The sequence below is a fragment of the Gracilinanus agilis genome, chromosome 5 (assembly GCF_016433145.1).
Source record: "Gracilinanus agilis isolate LMUSP501 chromosome 5, AgileGrace, whole genome shotgun sequence".
NCBI classification, from domain to species: domain Eukaryota; kingdom Metazoa; phylum Chordata; class Mammalia; order Didelphimorphia; family Didelphidae; genus Gracilinanus; species Gracilinanus agilis.
The window spans coordinates 161,787,838-161,810,707 of record NC_058134.1 but is presented as its reverse complement, the minus strand read 5'-3'; the positions used below and the strand labels follow the sequence as shown (position 1 = coordinate 161,810,707).

Sequence of the window (22,870 nt, the reverse complement as noted above, 5' to 3'; positions counted from 1 at the left end):
TCTCTCTCTCTCTCTCTCTCTCTCTCTCTCTCTCTCTCTCTCTCTCTCTCTCTCTCTCTTTCTCCTTCCTTCCCTCCCTCCCCAAACCAATGGTCTGTCAGCTCAGGTCACAAAAACTGCTTTTCAGCACCCCCTCTGGCAAAGAAGGGGAAGCTTCAGTAAAATCACTTTCAGTTTAGTATGAATCTCAAATCAAACTGTCTCAAAATAACAAAAAAAATCTTCTTTTCTGTCAGAGAAATAGACCTGCTCTCTTGAGAGAGAAAGTCCAAAAGATAGGCCCAGAAACTCCCAAATGTCACTCTTTTATCCTACATCTCTTAAAGTGACCTCTCCAAGTTCTGTGTTCTTCTCCCTTAAAGAGGACAGCGTAAAATCACAAAGTCTTTCTCTGATCTAAACACCTGCTCCTAATAAAACTAAATAAATCCCAATCATAACAAAATGGAGGAGAGATATAGAATGATAGCTAATGGGCATGGGTGGCTCAGCTGAGATTTTTTTTCAGTATAGAGAATACAGGACTAAGTTCTTGGGCAATAGGGAAGCAGCCAGTAGAGCAGAGTAAGATAAAAAAAATAAATGATAGAGGACTGGATGGTGGAGAGGCAAGGATGGAATGGGATTTTGCCTACCATTTTATACAGAATCCACATGATATAACTAAGTTTTCTCAGTCGATTAAAACATAATTCCTGTTCAATCTCACTTCAGTCTATCCGGTGGATTTCAAAAGCATCTAAATTGATCAAAGACATTTTCAAACTATGATTAATTTAATAGAGATGTGGTAAAGATATAGCATCTTGTCAATTACTTTAAATGGGGTGGAGGTCTTGCAACCTCCTTTCTTACACTAGGTTCTAGTACTCGGCATGCAAGAGACTAACAGTTAATTTACTGTTTTTACTCTATATAATAGATAGAGATAGCATGATATAATGGATAGAGTCTACTCCAAATAAGGAAAGATATTATTTCAAGTTCTTCCTTTGACACATTTTGGCCTTATTACCCAGGTCTAGGGACTTTAGCCCTGGTATTCTTGTTAATTCTTTAGAAAAACAGAAGTTTCAGAGAATGTGCTGACTGCATTGTCAGAAGGGAGGTTTCCTCACTCAGGTGTTCCTTATACCGATGAGGTCACAGAGCCAGTTGCTATCACTAGCTTGGTATTTTTTAAATCTTCAGAGAAGGTATTGAATAATTTTATTTTGTGGCATTCTACTATTTTATAAACTTGTCAGGGAGATCTTAATCATTGCTCTGAAACCTTTTTGCTATAGTTTAAAATCACTTACTTTTCCTGGGATAGTAGAAAGAATATGGTAGCTGGTCATAGTCAGGAAATGACCAGATCTTGTAAAATGTAGTGATGATAACAGTGTTCTTCCAGATGTCAAGTACTGCTATGAAGAAAAGTTTTCATGATAGTAAACCATACCTATAAAATAGAATTAGTTTTAAAAAAAGTGATACGCTGTTATTTAAAAGACTCATTATGCCCAGCTTTCTGTATAAGTAATACAATTTGTAATTTAATGAGATTAAGTCATTTAGGAAACAAAGTATAAGAAAATATATCATACTTTTAAAAAATTAAGCAAATAAACTCACTTTCTGAATTTTTTCCACTAGAACCAGCTGATTCTTGGTGTGATGGGAGTTGATGTGTCTTTAGAAGATATCAAAAGACTTACACCACGCTTTACAGTAAGTTTCATTTTCTCCTTTGGACAAAGCTTAAAACGATGCAACTCAGTATAACAGATTGACATTCCTGTGCTAATGCCTACACCCAAACCTAGTCTCTCTATTCAATTCATTTGAATTGATATCCAGGATTATTATGTGCAAAAGATACTTTACTTAACATTGTGGGTACTATAAGAATACGAAAGATAAAGGTCCCTTGTAGTTTATAATCTAGTATATTTAGAAAAGCCATTCTTACAAAATATAAGAATATGTGAAAAAGTAACAAATGCTATGAATATTGAGAGAAAATGGTTCTGGATTGTAGGATCACAAATTGGCCATTTAAGTTGAACTTTGATAAGTGGCTTAAATTTCAAAAAGCAGATATTGAAGATCTAGGATATTTTAAATCAAAGAACTAGTTGTTCAGGGCTTGGTAAGTAATATGGTTTGATTCTAGCTAAAAGTTTAGGATGAAAAATTTCATGTAGGCTGGAGATGGCAGCATATGTTAAAGGACAGGCTGGGGAATTTGAATGACACTAGAGCTACTGATGTTTTTTTCTGAAGGAAAATGGCATAATTAGTGGTTGGATGTGGATTATTCATCTAGCCAACTGATAAGAGTACCTAAACATTAGAATTGCCCAAAACTACAATTAGCTACCTTGTAAGTACTACATTTGCTCTTCAGTTGAAGGATTAAAGCAAAAGCTGAATGTCAGTTTTAAAGGATTTTATAGAGGGTATTAAATAATTTTTTAAATCCTGGGCTACATGGTTTCTTGGGTTCTATATTCAACTAAAGGTTTTTGAGATCTAGATTTGTCACTGTGGAAAAGAGGTTGAGTGGAAATGAGGATATGGGAATTTTTTGCTGTGGAAATAAATAAGATCAACAAATGATCTGAGGAGAGGGAAGAGAAATATGACTACCGAGAGAAATAATCTGAAGATTACTAGACTTGAGGAGATGCTTATATTTAAGGAGTAGGAGAATTAGTAGAGCCAGAAGAAATGGACAGAAAAGTAGAGGAATTGAGAGCATAGTGGAAATGGAAGCTGAGGGGACACATTTTCAAGTAGGAGGAGTGGGATATTGGCCACCTGAAATGCTGCAGAAAAGGGGGAATGAGAAAATCCCATTTATTTAGAAAACAAGAGGTCATTGGCAACCTTCCAGAGACCAGTTTCTTACATGGGAGAGTATAGAATACAGGCCGCAGGTGACTTTTGAAAAGGCAAGGAACTATTTCATTTTCTATGTCAGGAAAGAGAAAGATAGAAATTGTGAGTTTTGAGAAGTTAAGGAAACTTATGACGGCTTGCATCTCTTTACTCATTAAAATGTTAAGGTTATCTTTTAAGATGGATATAAATTATTTATAATATAAACTTGAGGATACTAGAAAAGTTTACAGCAAAATTGTGGCATTAAAAGAAGAGAAAATTTACCAAGCAGCAACTGAATTTAAATAGCATTGAGGTTGTAGTAAATTTGATCAATATTAGGAAAATAATGCCCATGTGTCCCCCAGAAGCACTTTTACTTAAAGAGAAACTAAGTAGTGATCAATAGAAATATCTTTTTTTTTTTTTGCTAAATAGTTTGAATCACCTCTAAAGAAGCTCCCTGGAAATGATATCTAAACAGTAGGCACTTATAAGAAAGAACTATTCAAAAGCAAATTTAAATCAAAATTGCTTTTTGATTTGGGAAGTTTTTTATACACAGTGATAAATTTTTTTAATCTAGCTTACTCAATAATACTACATTTCTTGGTCTCAAAAATATTTTGATAACTATATTTCAATACAATTGGTTTCCTTTATAATTCTAAGTAATTTATTTTATATGCTTAAAAATTTTAGGCTTCCTTAGATTATCAAAGAGGTCGATGACATAGATTAAGAACAGCTGATTTGTAGCATGTTCTAAAAATCTATGGTCTTTTACTCTAACCCATGAAACTAGGATAAACAGTATTGTAAACAGTATTGTAAACATTTTCATGTCCTTACTAGAAAATCTTGAAATGTATAATTTATATTTCTAAGTATCTGTCATTGAACTATATAGCATTTCTGTAATTTTTTTTCAGCTTTGTCCAAATGGTTATTATTTTGCAATTGATCCTAATGGCTATGTGTTGCTCCATCCTAATCTTCAGCCAAAGGTATGAAAATCTTATCTGTTTAGAAATTAAATAATTGTCTTAGAATAACCACTTAAAGTCTAATATCATTTCTATGTTTATCATTTTGACCTGAATATAAATGAAAACAAAAACTCATGTTAGTTGACTTCATTTCACAACTCAGGAAAATAATCTTACTGAATATGGATGTCCCAAAAGTCTTAGTTCAGTGTTTTAGTTTTTAATTAACTTCATAAGTACAAATGCTTCAAACTTATCAAAAGTAATATTTGAAAGATGACTTCCATTTTAAAATATTAATAGGTTTCTTATAATTAATTCTTATTGACAAACCACCATCTTGTGCTATATATATCACCCTCTCTGAACTTAAGATTTTTCATTAGCTGTTGTTCATTGACTTAAAAGAGTGCTTATATAATCCAAGCTTCTAGATCATTCAAAGAATAAGGTTTTGATACATATGTGACAATTTTTTCATGACTCTTAGAAAAAAGGTCTAGCTAGACCTCAGTACCCAAGTAAGAAGCCCTCTTCTACCAATCTGCCAGCCTGAGAAATTACCATCCACGAGCTGTTACCTAATTAATGTACAATGATAGTGTGGCCTATTTTCTTAAAATTAAAATTGAAAATTGATCATTCAAAATTTGTGAAAATTAATAAATAAAAAATAAACAAATTTTAAATTTTATACATTTTTTAAATTTATACTTCTAATGTTATTAAAGCTTAAAAAATAAACTATGACTTTTGGGAAACCCTTTATAATATGAATATAAATTCCTTATTTTAATTTTCTCTCACAAATTTGGTAAACACATCACCTTTCCTGTCTTTTAAATCAGATTTTCTCTCAATTACTGATGGCTTATCTCGGTTTTTATTGTACTATACTGTAGAGAATGTATTGGACAGTATTATAGGAAAATAATATATTATAGAAACAAAGTAACAATCTAATAAATATTAATAATGAAGATACTGTGTTATTCAAAAAACTGTTCTATCCATCTCACAGATTTTTGTCACTATCTTCTCAGGCAATCTTAAAGATAGACATCAAATTCAATTATTATTAAGCCATCAGGGCAAGATGTAAGAATGAGTTTAGTTTGACTCAGGACGAGAGCTTCTCTCCAGTAGAAAGATATTCTCTGGAAGGGAGCTGATTGAACACTTGGAACTCCTTACTATAACTTAGTCTCTCTAGCCCAAACCTTAATTTCCATCTTTTTGCCAAATAAAATTTCTGGCACATTTAGTATTTCTTACTGTTTAACAGCTTAGAATTTATTTTTTCTGGTCATAATCTTCACTGTGATTTCAGTACCACCCCCCCTTTTTTTGCTATTATGTGAATCCTTTAGGAGTCCTTCTCGTGACCTATTATATTTTTAAATCATAATTTTACTAGTTTGGAATAACGATGTCGCATCTAACTACTATGTGATATACACTTTATGCTTTTTTTCCTAAAAAATAAACTTTTCCCTCAAGATATTTTTAAAAAGCTATTTTGCCTCATTTTCTCCAGGGCATCATTAGAATACATGCAATTGCATGTGATTCACAGGAAATTATGAATTCACAACAGATGCTAATTCCTGCCAACCTCCTGCTCTCAATCTTCTCTGTAACCACAAAATTAGGGTACCATGCTCCCTCTGACTTCTGCAACAATTTCCATGAGAAAAACAAGAGTGTACCATATCATAAAATATGAGAACTTTTTAGAGGCAGAGAAGGAAAAGAGGCTTTTGTAGCAAAATGTTCCATTTAAAAGTCCTTGGTACATTTCACTTCATGGCATAGGACTCTAAATTTATAATTGCTCGTTCACTTGTGAGAGACGAGATTTACTCTGGCATCTCCGCAGCAGCCTATTTGTTTCCTTTATCCGGGTCAGGAACCAGGGAACCACAGGGCCTGAAGAAAAAAAATAATAAAAAGTTCTTTTATCAGCTTAAAGGACTAGAGGTACATGTTTCTTGGGGAAAAAAGTTTTCACCAAGAACAGTTTTTTATTCAGTACTGCTCAGGAGACACCATCTGGCCGACTCATCATGAGGGTATACTTCCAATGTTAGCTGTCAAAGTTGTGTTAGATAATGCCTGGCATTTGTGGAGGGACCCTGTGTGAGGCCAGTTTGTGGAGTTGCTCCTGAACCATCAGAGGGCTATGACTTTCCATGCCCTACCTGTCACAGAAAAGAAGTAGTACGAGGGAACAGGTGAAGTGAAATAAGTTTTGCATTCACGTAGTTCTCCTCAAACTCTTGAACAACAATGTCAAACAAGCTGGCAGTCAACAATCAATTAACCCAGTGGTGCTTAAGCATATACTTCAAAATTGTACTGGAATTCTTTTCCCTTTTATTAGAATAAAGACATTGTTGGCATAGTGAATGGAGAGCTAGCTTTGAAGCCAGGAAGATCTAACTTCAGATCTCACTTCTGACACATGCTGGGTATGTGACCCTAGGAAAGTCCCGTAGGTTTGCAATGCTCTGAGACTAGGCAAATCTCAAAAGACTAAAAACTTCAAAGGGGCTGAACTGCCCTGGTGGAGGGAGTTTCCTCATCTGGTAACACACCACCTTTACCAATGATATAAAAAATCTATTATAAGACAAGTATAACTAACTGTTCTATCCATCTCACAGATTTTTGTCACTATCTTCTCAGGCAATCTTAAAGATAGACGTCAAATTCAATTATTAATAAGCCATCAGAGCAAGATGTAAGAATGAGCTTAGTTGGACTCAGGATGAGAGCTTCTCTCCAGTAGAAAGATTAGTAAATTATAATAGCTAGTAAATCATAATATTGAAATCTGTCATGATTGCAAAATGCTCCCTTTTATAACAAAGTTACCCAACTTATAATTATTTCTACTGTAAAGATGGCTAGTTTTATGTTTAACAATTTATAATATTTGCATAAACAACAAATTTTGCAACATGGACAACATAAATATTTTTAAAGGAATCATTTAAAAATGCATCCAGATTAAAGCTGGTTAGCCCAGTGGATTGAGAGCCAGACCTAGAAATAAGAGATACTAGGTTCAAATCTGGCCTCAGAAACTTCCTAGCTATGTGGCCTTGGGCAAGTCACTTAATCCCCATTGCCTAGCCCTTACTGCTCTTCTGCCTTGGAACCAGTAAGTAGTATTAATTATAAGATATGGTTTTGGTTTTTTTTAATGCATTTAGATATTGCATTTAAATTGTGGTCTGGGCTATTTTTTCTTCATTCTATTACTAAGGTAGTAATTCCTTATCAATGAGAATATCCCTTCTAACATTGCTGCTCACATCTATCTCATCCATGTCTTCCCACCCAGCAGAGAAACTTAATCTAGGGAAAGGTTTCAAGCATATATGGTATGATATTCTTGGAGACTTTAAGGAAAAAATGAGCTAGAATTCATTTTAATCTCATTGTTTACCTTGTTACTACAAAATAAGATTAATATTTAATGTTCTATCACAAAAATACATAACTTTTTTCCATATTTGAATTTGTAGTACAGTATATAAACATTCCATCTTTGCTTATCAAGAACTCATTTCCAACCAAAATGATTTAAGAGAAATGAAATTTGGAGATGAGTTTATAGAAAAAATTTAGAGAAAAAGTTTATATATTTGATATAGCAGATCCTTTCTGCAATATATATATATATATATGGAATAAAAAGAAGATTGAAATATAGGCATCAAGATATCACTAGGAGCCTTTTTTCCTTGGTTATGCATTAGATGAATTGCTCTATTATTGCATGATGTTAAAAAACTCAAATAGTTCTGAAAATGAAATAGTGTAAACATCACTACCTCTCTGGTACTGCAACAAAAAAAATCTAATCTACAAGACATAACATAGAAAATACATAGGTATGTATTATGCTTGTACTATGATATTCTGTTTACCACAGTTATTTAAGTGATCACAATTTAGCTTGTATTTTTGCATATCCCCTTGTAAAATAAAAGGGAATTTTTTTCCAATTTTTGAAGCAGTATTTTAAGTTATTATAGTTAAATTAATTTTCAATTAAAAGGTATTATGAAAACTAAGGTATATAGAATTTTTCCTAATATATTCTTTGCTCCTGAACATATATTTCTAAAATAACCATTAAGTGTGCTTTTGATTTTTTTTTATTGTTAACAGGTCAGATTTTATGGTTGGCATTTTGTTGGTGCATGCTATACAGATTGATACAAGAAACTTCTTAAACTGTGGTATAGTGTAAGATATCTAAATAGACAATTTCAATTTAATCAATTCTAATATTAAACCTAGATAGATGATAATGTACCATCTAACATACTAACTCAACTAATCTTATCCTCTCAGAAATTCATCATCAATAGATATAAAACAAAATATAGCCAAAGTAGAATTTCTAAAAAATGCAATTAGAATGTTCTTTAAAGGTTGTTTCATTCTATGTGCTTTCTGTTTTCTGCCCCAAAGGATGTATTCTGCATTAAAAAATAATAAAAAACGGGGAAGCTTTTGTAGAGGGTATAGTTAACAAGTACTCTTTTTAAAAGTATTTAAATATCATTGAATAGAGATCACTGTAATCTTCATTAGAGTATGTCTCAGGGAATTATGTATCACTTTGTATCTTTTGCATTCAGGCCATCAACAGCTCAAGGGTTTCTTTAATTAACATTGATTTCATTCATCCCTAGATCCCATCTAATTATTATATCTTGATTTAATCAAGTCTAAGAAGCATTTATACCAGAAGGAATTCTGGAATTTAATGAAAATACATGAAACCAACTTATTAATTACTTCATTACTGTTATATAAAAATCTTATATGGCTTAAAGGAACATGTAAAAGTCTTGAATTTCCAATGATTTTTGTAAACCCTTATCTTCCATCTTAAAATCAATACTGCATATTGGTTCCAAGGCAGAAGAGCAGTAAAGACTAGAAAATGGTGCTTAAGTGACTTCCAGGCTCTCACAGCTAACAAGTATCTGAGATCACCTTTGAACCCAGGACCTCCCATTTTTAGGTCTGGCTCTCAATTCACTGAGCCACCAAAATACCCCACTGATGATTTTTCAGAGAGAAAAGTTTTAGAAACCTAAAATAAAAAATTTCATTGACCATATAAACTCTAGATATGAGTAATTTCATATTTAATTTGGGAACTAGAACTAGAAGGATGTCTAAAGAAACTATATGCAGGTATTCCAAGGAAAAACTAAATCAGATAAATTGGCTAGAAATAATTAAAATTCTCCATTTTTCAAGTAATATTTTCTCCCATTAACTAAAAACATCTTTTTAGCTTTCAGTTGTCCAGCTTGGGCTTTCCTTGCTAGTTACATAGTATGCCAAGCTATCAAACCATACATTCAGGAAGAATTTATTGCTGCAAGGAAAATGCTAGTAGAAGAAAAGCTTAATGGTTCTGTTAGGCAACTCAGTGGATCCAGCCAAACCTAGATTTGCGAGAACCTGAGTTCAAATCTTGTCTTAGACATGTCCTAGCTGTGGCCTGGGCAAGTCATTTAACCCCCACTTCCTAGCCCTTACCACTCTTCTGCCTTAGAACCAATACTCTGAATTGATTCTAAGAAGAAAAAAGAAGAAAAAAGGTTGCCGTATCAAGAAAATGCAAAACCTTCATTTGCTAAAACACGAAATCATAAATTGCTACTTTTTGTTGCTTCAGCCTATTGGTGTAGGTATACCAACAGTTAATTTAAGAAAAAGAAGGCCCAATGTACAGGTAACTGTTAACGAAGGTAGTTATTAGTGCTTTAAGCTATGCTAAACTGTAGCCGAGATAAGCTTCTATTCACAAAAGCTTCTGAGTATTGTTATGAGAAGGCTGTTTATTTGATATTTTGGCTTCCAAAGCATGGGGTGTGCATCCTTCTTTATTAAATTGCAGCAAAACTGTCATTAATGACAGCAAAGGATGTGCACAGACTAATAGCTATTAGCAAAAGTGATGGCGCAATAATAATATTAATAAATTTATATTGGTTAATTTTTAAAAGAGATTAGACATTATGATTAGGTTTCATTGAGTTTTGCTTTCCAATATTAGCTTAATTGCTTTTTAAAAAGAAGACAGAGTTTAATGTGGGTATTCCAAGTTCTACAAAATACTTGTTCTCGACAAAACGATAGTTCATATTTCTAGAAGCCTTATGAGGAGAAATAGACTTGGTGAAATTTATTATTACTATCACCTCTGCATGAACTGACGAACATGTACAAAACAACTTCTGAACATTTTTTAAAATCCATAACCAACTGGGAAACTGTATATACTTAAATATCCCTACATGCCTTTGGCATGCTATTTAAATAGACATGTTATTGGATTAAAATGTTTTGATATGTATGTGTATTTCTCCAGATGTCTCAGAAATAAGAAAAAAGAAACTGTTTAAACACATCTCTAAAAGAATTTTTTAGCTCAATACAAGAATATTATTTGCATTGTACTTGGCCTAATAAATCTTTTTTGAACCTGTTTTTTTAAAAAAAGACAATAAATATAGGAAGAAAAGAAAAAACTGAAAAATTCAAAGTCTCATATTTAACACAATTTCAATGGAATAAGGAAGAGTAACCAAATGGAAAGGGCAGGACTGAATCAGAGTCCCCAGTGTTCAAGAACTGACTCTGATAAAAGATTACACATAGTTATTTCACCTCTCTGACCATCAGTCTTCATCTACAAATAAGAAAATTGAATTAGATCACCTTTTTATATCCAGTAGATCTAAATATATGCTCCTACATGATAATATGTATAAAAGCTATGCATCTGCCTAGACCTCTAAAATACAATTGAGAGACAGCAAAGTCAGAGAAATGGTTATGAGTCTAATTTACATATTTATTCCAATGATATTTCAACCACCTGCTAATTATATGAACTGGGGAAAGTCATTTAGCCTCTCTAATACTCAGTTTCCTCATTAGAAAAATGAAATAGATAGCCTATGTTATCTCTAAGACCCTTTTTCATCTTTGTCATTCTATGCTGTTTTTATTTTATTGCATAAGACTTTTGGATTTTGTGTTTTTTTTTTAACCAGCTTAAATTCCTTTTCTATGTACTATATTGATTTTTCAAATTATTTAATTCTAATCTTTTGGCATGTTTCAATTTTATATTTGTGTTCTTTTGTGATTATGGAGATTTTAAGAAATATCCATTTTGGTGGTAAATTCAAGTGCATGTAGAAATGAGGATGTTTAAAAAAACAGAATTTTTGTTCCTTCAGCAAAAATTCAAAATGGCAAACTAGCAACTACCTTCTCATTTTAGAATAATATCTTTCAAGAGATTGAGGTGGAGGGGGGGGCGGGTTATGGTGAGTCATGCTTATTTTTATTACCACTAATTCTTACTAATCATACTTCCATTATTAGTAGGATTATCCCATTCTACCTAACTTTTTCTCCACAATAACCATGTGAAATAGGAAGGTCACCTATTAATATTTTAATTTTAAACATGACAAGTTTAAGAATCTAAGAATTTGGGGTCAACAATCCAAACAGCTTCTGAAAGGCAGAGCAGAGGCTGGAATCATTATCTTCTGATACTTGACCCAGATATTGGGGCAGTTGGAATGATCTAGTGAACTAGGAAGCAGCAAGCCTATCTCAGATACTTAGAAGCTGTATAATCTTGGGCAACACATTTACCTTCTCAGCCTCAGTTTCCTGATCTATGATAAGGAAATCTTAGACTCTACCTCTAAAAGATTTTGTAAAAATTAAAACCCCATGTAAATGTGAGACTATTATTATTATTATTATTATTATTATTATTATTATTATTATTATTATTACTATTACTATTACATTTTCAAGTAAACCCCATTGCTTTTGAATTTTTTAGTCACAATTCCTTTGTTGGGTCTCTTAAAAATATGGTTTGCCAGTTTGCCATTTTAAATGAATTTAATTCATTGATTTAAAGCTTTGTGGGTTTTTCCTCCCCTTGGTTTGCTTTTTCTTTCTTTTCATTTTTTTACCATTTCATTTCTTCTCTGTCTTTATATGTTGGAATGGGACGTGAACATCATAATGCCAATTCTTCCATGACAATGCCTCCATGCATGCTGTTTGGGTCTGGTCATGCTATGCATTATCCATTGCATGTAAGAAAATGATTTTATTTCTGTTTACATTTTACCATTTTGACTATTTTTGGTCTCAACTTTATAAAACCTGTATACTGATATGGCGGTGTCTGTGTGGTGAAGATGATTGATTTCTTGCGACAGTATAATAAGTTGATAGCAATTTGGCTCATCTATTAATGGCCATGTCTGGTATTTCCAATATTTCCTTTTGAGAGGCAACACATTTAATTCTTCTAAAGAAACACGTTTTCAGACCAAAATACTATTAGTAATAAAGGAACCTGAAAATGAAATGCCAAATCTGCCTGCTTGACTTCTCCAATTTTGTTTACTCCAAATCAAACTAAAGATACAGATATTATTTACATAATATAGCCCATTTTTCTACAAAATAGCAAACTTGTTAATGATTTTAGGTTTAATCAGCAAACCAATCTGCTTATAGTAACATCCCTTACCGAATCTATTGTATCTAATGTTCTAATTTTTTTTAGACTGGGACTACTCTTGGAAAAGTTAAAGAGTTTATTGCATAAGTAAAAATGGTTCCTTTTCCAAAAGGCTGTTTATAAGATAAAAGTATATAGTTTATTCAGAACACACACACACACACACACACACACACACACACACACACACACATATTTTTGTTTTTCTCCCACAAAGAGCTTTACTACTTTATCTCTTCAGAGACAGCCACAGTAGCAATATACAAGCAAAATTTTAACAAACAGCTTTCCTGTTTTAAAAAAAAAGTATGAATCACAGACTTTTGTTTTATATGAATTAACATTTTCTCTCTGTCACTTTCTTCTGTGTAGACAACCACAATAAAATACATAAAGTCCTGATTTATAGCATTTGAAGATTATCTAGGGGTCACACTGAAAATTTAACAATCAACTCTAACAAACCAGTTCTAGTTGACTCAAAAACATCTTTGCCTATAACTGAGTGAAAGGGCTGTGGTTTACACTTGCATAATATTACTCTGAGAAATTGCTGTCACCTATGATTATAGCTTTCCTTTTGATTTCAAAAAAAGTCCAACCCTCTTTATTATGTACAAAGCAGCTTGTTATCTATTCAAATTTGTGCCAGTTTTGTTAATAAAATGGAAAATGGGAGTCTGTTTATTCTAAAAAGGCTCTCATTCTATGGTTGGTAAAGACCCAAATAACATTTCCTTATGGTACCATAGCATGAATGCACGTGCACACACACACATCTACTTCAATGTTTCCACATTAAATATATCTCTACATAAATGTTTGCTGCTAAAATACTTTTTTAAAATGTTGCCAGGTAAAATTTATATTTGCAAGTCAAAGTAAATCTAGGTAAGTGAATAATATTTTTCCATCTGCCCAATATTTTAATTTTATATAATTCTTTTATGAAGACAAACCAATTTGGTCATACCTGGGAAATAAGTCTTCCCAGTTGTCAGTTTACAATTGGAGTACCTAAAAAAATAAATTACAAAATATCGTACCTTTGACCTGAATTTCTTTGTCATTCCAAGAAAGGAGTTAATATTACTAGGCATAAGTCAATTGATTACATTGAGTTAAAACTATATTTTGTACAATAGCTACTATGTAAGTACCCTTTGGATTACATTCCAATTCACCTTCAAGAATCTAAATTGAGTCAATGTGGAAGGATGCTGCCTTGAAATGGATTTCATTGGCTTGGCCACAGAAATCTGTCTCTGGATGGCCTCTTTGCCCAGGACTAGGTTTTCCCTTAATCACTAGACATACTTTTAATTCAATTCAACATATTCAACAAAGATTACTCTGCATTTACAGGAGTATGAAAACAGTAGCTGGACCTGATATTAGGGGTTTTGTGAAATTCCCAAACTATGCATATAATAGGTGCTAAGTGATTATTTGTTGAATTGAAATAAAAGGACAAAAATACAAATAAATATTCTTTTTATAAAGAGAAGCCAATGTGGTATAGTAGATGAAGTGTTGATTTAGGCTCAGAAAGTCTTGGGTTCAAGTCCGACCACAAACACTTTTACTAGCTTTGCACCCCTGGACAAGTCACTTCCTCTGTTTTGGCCTTATTTTCTTTCTCAGAAAAATGAAAGGGTTGAACTCATTGCCCTCTAAAGTTCCTCTGAGCTCTAAATTTATGACTCTCTGATCAATTTGCTACTTCAACAATAGCTACACATCTCAACAGTGGGAAAGTGACAGAAGTCTTTTTAAGCTTTGTTTTCTCATCTGTGAAATAAGTGTAAATAAGATCTTTTCTATTTAAAACTTTATATAGTTGTTGTGAGACTTAGATGAGATCTCCTGTCTGTAAAAATCCTTTGAAAAATTTAAAGCACTTTGTGAACACCAATTACTATTAGACTTAAGCTTCTTGAGGACAGACTGTATCTGTCCTGTATTTCTATCTCCAGAGCCTAACAAAGTGCGGAAATACAATAGGTGCTTAATGAATGCTTTCATTATTCAATAATTCATTGTTTCATTTTTAATAGCCATTAATGGTCTCTAATCTAGGTAAAAACCCCTTAGACACATAAACTAGGAATTAGCTTTTATAACTGCAATATAAATAAAACTACCTATAAAAAGCAAAGGATAATTTTCTATTTGCTGTCTCTTACTGTATAAATTATTCACAGTTCTGTCTTTAGCGCATTTGGTACATCTTTCTCCTTTTCTCTCTGCGATTGTCTTTCTTTCTTTGCCTATTTCTGTCTCTATTCTGTCTATATATGTCTATGTAGAGATACATAGACATCCTGCATTTGCCTCTGCATATTCCTATATATACATGTGAAATGTGACTATAAAGTTATTAGACTGAATCTATAGCCATATAAAAATACTCTCATTGTTTAAACTACAGTCTGTGAGTATACATTCACTTTTTTTCTTTTGAGAATCTACATTTAAAGTCATTTTAAAATTAGTCATCCCCATCTGTAAAGAAAAGTTATTTGGCTCTTCTTTCCCTCTTTCATGAATATCTGTATGTGCATTTTGTCCAAAACATGCTACAACTTGCTTTAATGAAATTATTAATCCGGGAAAAATGTGTCATCACTATTATCATCATCATCATCCCCATCATCATCATCATCATCATCATCACCATCACTGGCCCTGCCATCAGTAAACATTTGCTGAATGCGTGTTTGATAAGCATTTGAGTTTTTAATATAGTTATATGTAAAAATGTTATGTATTGGGGGGTATGATGAGTAAATAGAAAAATATATCCATAGAATAATGATGTGCATGGAGAATAACATCCCCAAGAGCATGGAAATAATTTCTGCTTTTATGGTGACTTTTTGACAATATGTGGAATTTGGATAGTGAAATATTAGATGCAGTTAGACATGCATTTTTTTTTGTCAATGACAATTAGTGAATTCAAGCAATTTAACTTCATGTACTTTCCTCAAGAAATAAGGCTTCCCCCCATTTTTTCCCCTTTAATTTTTTACAGATTCTTTAGCTCCCTTGAATTTTGATTTTTTTTTGTTAATTTCTCAGAGTAGCCCTAACTTGTGCTTTGGTTGATTTCTAATAAAAAGCAACCACTACATTCTGTGAATTTATCTGAGTAACTGTCTCTCTCCCATTTGTCCATCATGGATGATCCATTAAATATCTTATTGACTGAATATGGATATCATGAATGAAATAACAGAAAAATACTAAAAAATGTTTACTTTTCAGAGTGTGATAATTTTAAAATTACTATATTTAGAGCTCAGAATCCTATGATATAAAAAGAGAGAGATTTAGAAATCTATTATGCTGGACATTTTTATACATTCAAATTCAATTTTAATAACTTCTCAGATTATTTTGGAACATCTACCATGTAATTATGAAAAACTGATATATGCTTAGTACTTATTCTTTTCTGCTATAGAATCCTAAATCTCAGGAGCCTGTCACATTGGATTTCCTGGATGCTGAATTGGAGAATGATATCAAAGTGGAGGTGAGTTAAATGAATAGTTGAGAATGGTACCCTCAAATATGATATTAAAATCACTGTGCAGAATAACTGTTATCTGATGCTTTTGTCTCTAAAAAGATATTGTGATCAATTTCTCTGCCCAATTCTGGGTGAGGCTGTCCCTGTATCTTTGCAGGGATTCCATGCATCCATCTCTATATAACACCTCTCATTAGTATAAGTCCTCAATAAAAAGAAAACGTGCCTTCTCAACATAGCAGGAGAAATATATATTTTACCTTCTTATCCTTCTTTCTCAAAAATGAATATTTATACATATAAACATAAGATATTTATATTTGTGCATACATATTATATAAATACAACATAATTCTCTTGCAATAACCTTAATTTTTCATTTTTTCCCATTTTCGTATATGAGTAGTTACACATACAAGAACCTACATAATAACAATAGGGTGTGGGCTTTGGAATCAAATCTGGTTTTTTTTCTTATTTGACTCTATGTGACCCTATTTGGTATTTTCTTGACAAATGTATTGGAATGGTTTCCCATTTCTTTCTCTCTGTCGTTTTACAGATAAGGAAACTAAGGCAAACAGGAATAAATACCTTGCCCAAGGGTTGCATAGCTAGAAAATGTCTGAAGCTAGATTTGAACTCAGGAAGATGTCTCCCTAACCAGGCTCAGCACACTATCCACTCTACCTAGCATCCATTTTGGCATTAGAACCTGGGTTCAAATCTAACTATACCGCTTAGGAATTGTGAGACCTTTGGCAAGTTGATTAATTGCTTTGCTTTCCCCATCTATAAAATGAAAGGTTTTGGCTAGATGACATTTAAAGTTCCTTCTGTCTCAGAATTTATGATCCTTTTCATTATCTTCCCCCAAGATAAGAATGATGTTTCACTTTTTATGAACTCCTGTACTACCTCTCTTATGACACTAATCACACTGTATCTATTAGAAACAGGCTGTGGGCAACAGTGTCACAGGATACAGTATTGAGAAGTGATCTCCAGATGCCTTTTGTTTTCGATCATATCTTTGTCACTAAATTTAAAACTCCTTGAGCACAGATGCTGCATCTTCTTCTTCGCTGTCTCGTGAACAGAGACTTAACAAATATTACAAATGCAGGGGTGTGTTTTCTTTTCATTACTAGCCTTTTGAAAAAATGAAGAAAGTTCCATGTGTAAGATAGCAAAATTAACTTTTCCCCCTGGGTTAAACAGACAATTTTATTTGGACAAGTTTTGATGCTTCTTTGGATCTGTGTGATTCCATTGATACAGACACAGCAATGATGTAGGTCATAACTTCTACAAACTATGAGATTCTGATCCTCCCAGAACTGTGTATTACACTCAACTTATTACACAGTTACTTTCAAATTTCTCAACATTACATTGATATCCACAAATTATGCAGGCTACCCACTACCCAGGTTGTCTCTTGCTCTCACTTCATGACTGCTCCATCTTTTTTTCTAGTCTTATTTCTCTTTAATGTCATTTTTTGCATTACTTCTCCTCCTCAGTCTGTCACCAAATAAATTTTGTAGCTTGCATATGGATGCCAATTGTAATTACTCTGCATTGTCTTCTGAGTGACCACAGGTTTAATTCTTCCATCTATGCTATTTTAAAAATCAAACACACTTTTCCTAGTTACATTTAGATAAATGAATTGCCAAATATATTTATTATAAAGATATTTGATATTTTTTAATAGTTTAAAATGTCAGTGCAATAAGACAACTCAATCTCCTAGAAATAACTGCAGGTGTTAGGCCAGCTATGATTATTTATACTTTATCCATTCTAAATATGATTAAAAGGCTTACAATGACTTTTAAATAAACATAAATTATTGACAATATACTTTGTAACAAGAATTATTTCACTTTTTTTTAGATTAGAAATAAAATGATAGATGGAGAGAGTGGAGAAAAAACATTTAGAACACTGGTTAAATCTCAAGATGAGGTAAGGCCTATTTTTTAAATTGAATATAGAAATGTAATGAAAATTAATTTTATGTGTGGATATTTTAATATGTACATGAAGCATACATGATTTATGTATCTGAGATTTGTACATTTTTATTTTTAATATTTATTTTAAAATTATGTACTATAAAAATAATTTGTATACTGCAAACATGCATGCTAAAAGCATACCATGATAATATGTATTACAAGGCAAACATATCATATCCTAATTCATATTTTTACAAAAAATTACCTTTTGAGATATATAAGTTAAGTTGAGAAGCACTTTTCAAGGACTTAAACATTTTTTAAATTCAGTTGAGGGGGAAGGCCAAAGAAAGGCAATTGAGTTCAAAACCTGCCCAAGTCCTGTTCGGGTGAGATAAATACCTATGCAGTCAAATCTTGAACTTTTTATATCCTCTAATCTTGGACAAATTAATAGACTCTTTGAGTGAAGTGAATTTTGGGAATAGGAATTCCAGTTACACCCAAGAGGAACTTTTAGGGGGAATGACTTCTTTTAAGTAATAGTGCTTTTTCTCACGTATAAAATGAGAGGGCAAGAAGCAGCTACATGCTAAAGTGGATGAAGGACCTGAGTTTGAATTCTGGCTCTTAACTGTGTGAAATTAGAATCATAGTTCGAAGAGGTCATCTAAGTCAACTCATTTCTGGACAAGAATTCTTTCTTGAACATTTCCAGAAGACTACTCCAAAGTAACCCTGAAGTCTTTACCATGTATATACTCCTAACCTTGATGTCCTCATATCACTAAAATCCATTGAGAAATGATAAGTCAGTGAGTGACTTCTTGCACCTCAAAACGGCACAAGTCTGCCAGGCAACAGAAGAGGCAGGGGGAGGGACTGGTAATAAAACCCAATATCTATATCTAGTCTAATCAAAGAGTAAGGAGTATAAGTAAACTGTAGCCTGCAAAAGGAAAGCATCAAGAGACTTTTTTTCCTTTGCAAAAGCTAGGAAGAGAGCTAGGAAGTTCTACAGTGCTGAGAATAGTAGCCGGCCACAGCTATCAAAACAGTATAGCCCAGTACCAGGAGCTCTTGAGGTTCCTGAAACTAGATCCTGTACATCCAGTTCTGAACTTTTAAAAATCCAAAGAGGCCTAATCTTAGGATGTCAGTGCTAAAACACATGGGGTCCAAGATAAGACCCTACAGAAATAGTCAAGAGCTTCTGGGACATAGCTCCTAGGACACATTTAAAGGGAAAAATCCCATTTCATAAACTAAATCTGGAGAGATGAATAAATTAAAGATGAAAATAACAACCAGTATCAAATCCTCAAGATGAAGGAATCAGCAAGTCTCTATCAACTCTACCTAGAAACTTAAAGGAAAATAGATTTTCCAGAAGAATTTCATCAATTCTTAGAACAAATGAAGGAAGAGATAAATAGTGAAATAAGAGTCCTGGAGGAAAGAATTGGAAGTAGAATAAATAGGTTAGAAGAGCATGTGGAAGACCTTGCCCAAAAAGTAGAGTTCTTGCAAGCAAGAATAGATCAAACAGAAGTCAATGACTCTTCAAGACAGCAAGAAATACTGGAACAAAATCAAAAGATTGAAAAACTGGAAGAAGAAAATGTACGATATCTAGTAACAAAAACAACTGATTTGGAAAACTGGTCAAGAAGAGATGATATTAAAATTATCGGGCTCCCCGAAAACACCGATATAGTAAAAAGCTTGGATACTGTATTTCAAGAAATCATGAATGAAAACTGCCCAGATTTATTAGGACCGGAAGGCAGAGTGAAAATTGAGAGAATTCATAGATCACCTCCTATAAGAAATCTCCAAATGAAAACTCCCAGGAATGTCATAGATAAGCTTCAGAATTCACATATCAAGGAGAAAATATTACAAGAATCAAGAATGAAACAGTTCAAATACCAAGGATTTACAATTAGGATCACACAAGACTTTGCAGCTTCAATAGTAAATGAGAGGAAATCTTGGAATGTAATATTTAGAAAGGCAAAAGATATGGGTTTACAACCTAGAATAATTTATCCTTCAAAACTGAGCATAATCGTGTGTGGGAAAAAGTGGACATTTGATACAGTAGAAGATTTTCAGGCATTTTTGATGGAAAGACCAGAACTGAGTATGAAGTTTGGAATAGAAACACAGGAGTCCAGAGAAATCTAGTAAGAATCCTGGTATTGTGAACTGATGTCGAGTGAAATGGGCAGAATCAAGAATTTAAATTGATACAACAATAAAGAGAAACAATGCTGAGAATAATGAAAAAAACGGACAACCAAGTTTTGAGACAGAAGAGATGGACTCAGGATGGATAAATAGACCTATATTTTTTGACAGTTTTGGAGGAGAAATAAGGTTCATGAGAGTGTTGGTTTAGCAATAATGTCTTAATGGCCATTGCAATATTTGTAAATTCACACAAGGGAAGAGAAGTTCAAATAGCATGACAAATGTTTTGAATGAAAGTTTAGAATTTTTATGCTAATGGTATGAAGCTAGCCCAATTTTTTGTTTGCATATTTTGTTTTTGTTTGGAAATGCTGTTTAATGGCAATAAAAATTAAAAAAAAACAACAAAAAATTCAGTTGAAATGTTCATGCTTTTTAAAGGGCCTTTTTAAGGTGCTTTGTTTTCTTTTAATTTAATGAATATTCATCATTTATGTTCTTTTAAAACCCTGTATACAGGATTGCATATTTCTGTTTCCCTAAAAAACAATACTAATTAAGTCTTTGATTCAATGATTTGTAATTATAAAAAAAATCATTGATTTTCTTGTTTGAGTCTTACTACCATTTGATATAGGTAATGCCAATATCATTAATGCCATTTTATAGATAAGGAAACTGGAGCTTTGAGAATCTTAATTATGTGACCAATAGTGGTAGATCATAGGAAACTAGAATCATTATTTTCTACCTTTTAGGCTTATTTTTTCCATTAAGCAGCAACAATACATAATTTAAGGCTGTGCTTACAAAGTAAAATCTTAAAATTGAGATATGACAGTCATTAAATTTACTTGATCACAACCTATATCACATTACCAGCTTTCTTGGTTATGGGGGACAGATGGAAGGGAGGGAAAGAACATGGATTGCAAAATGTCAGAAAACAATTATTAAAAATCATATCAATATCTAAAAATTTTAAAATAAAATTTAAAAATATTTGATCAACAAAGCTATAGAAGAAGATAATTTAATTCATTGAGGCTCAAACATTTTTTTTATTTTTGTTGTAAATTTTCTGATTTTTTAACTTATCCCCACCTCATAGAAGAATATTTTTATTAAATATGTTTTAGAAAATGCTCTACTTACATAGATATAAGGACTTTTTTTAAGAGAAGTTGACTGAAATAGCTCAATAGGCTGGAATATTCAGTCTCATGCCCCACATTGATTTAATTGTCCTAGGTATTGGGCATGGTCACAACTGAGATGATGGGAAATTTTAAAAGTTCAATTTCCTAAGGAAAGGTGGGTGTTAACATGTGCCAGTGGAAGGGGTAGCTAGGTAGCACAGTAGATAGACAGACTATCAGGCCTGAGGTTAGAAGAACCAGAGGTCAAATCTAGTCTCAGACACTTCCTTAACTATGTGATCCTATGAAGGTTCCTTGACCCTGTTTACTTAGTCCTTGCCTTTATGTCTTAGAGTTGTTACTAAGACAGAAAATAAGGCTTTAAAAAAAGCCAGGGGGCACCATGGTACAATAGCAGGTCTTAAGAATTCTATTGCTTCAGTCTTTGATAGTGTAGCCAGCACCAACTACGAAAGTTCACTCCTTCCCTAGATTATTTGGACAGTGAGGGAGTAATGTTTTATTTTTTCCCACTTAGATGTTAGAAAATGAACACCAACAATTATTTTCACATTTTTGAGATCCACATTCTGTCCGGCCACCCCTCTTGAGACTGCAATTTGCTATTATACATATGCTATCATACAAAATATATTTCTATATTTGAATTCCTAGAATATTGATATCCATCACTTAGAAATTAAATAAATCTTTGTCCTTTAAAAAGGCACAGTATATTTAAATTAATGGAATCAAATTACATACTCCCACAAAAGTAAGCCCATTTTAGTGACTGGTTCACCATTGAGAGGCATTAGATTACTCCTTATCTCAATAGTAGTCTTTCTGGGTCTGAGAGTATTCTTTTTTTACTTATTAGGCTTTTCTTTAACTCCCATTTCAAGATACAGAGAGATTCCTTAATTCCTTTTCATTTTTTTTCTCAAGTTCAAAATTAAAAATGTTATACAATCTCTTATCCTATCAACAAAGTAATAAAAGGCACCCCTGCCCTTTCAAAACTTCAGCCAAGCATAACTTTTAAGTCCAAGTTATAAGATTGTGAAGAAATCTGTTTTATAGTGGCCATGTTGAAAGATTTGTGACAGCAGTTGTGTACTTAGGTTTTGTCTCTAAGTGATTTATATACTTTGTAATGAGACTTACTTAACAGTAAATATCCTTTCCGAACACATGGAATTGCTGTCCAAAATATGTAATCAGCTAATAAACATGCATTTTAGAATTTTAATTCCATAAATGCTGAAATTTTCCAGTATTCCTCCATCTACCCACTAGATATAGTAACATTAAAATAAAATCATGACTCTTTGAAGGCCATATGACAAGAATGTTGGCTATTGGTGACTATGGTTGGAGTATTATTGCTCTCTCTCAGCCAGGTCTGATATGTACTCCTCTGCCCTGCCTTGCCCTGCCCTGCTCTGCCCTGCCTAGCTCTATCTTTGGTCCAATGCTTTTTTGGCATTAACAAATTATAACAATAAGCTTCCTGTGTAATGCAAGTCATCATTTAATTTTACATATACGATTTGCAAAGTTGTTCC

At 32.7% G+C, this 22,870-nt stretch overlaps 1 protein-coding gene across 1 annotated transcript in view; it reads left to right on the top strand.

Annotated features, from left to right (window-relative positions):
• The window catches only part of CACNA2D1 (calcium voltage-gated channel auxiliary subunit alpha2delta 1), a 644,980-nt gene that overhangs the window by 572,579 nt on the left and 49,531 nt on the right, over window positions 1–22,870 (top strand). The window contains exons 16-20 of the mRNA XM_044679055.1: window positions 1,639–1,713; window positions 3,801–3,875; window positions 9,571–9,627; window positions 15,932–16,003; window positions 17,903–17,974. Coding sequence (XP_044534990.1) covers window positions 1,639–1,713; window positions 3,801–3,875; window positions 9,571–9,627; window positions 15,932–16,003; window positions 17,903–17,974 — 351 coding nt within the window. The remainder of the gene's footprint in view (window positions 1–1,638; window positions 1,714–3,800; window positions 3,876–9,570; window positions 9,628–15,931; window positions 16,004–17,902; window positions 17,975–22,870) is intronic.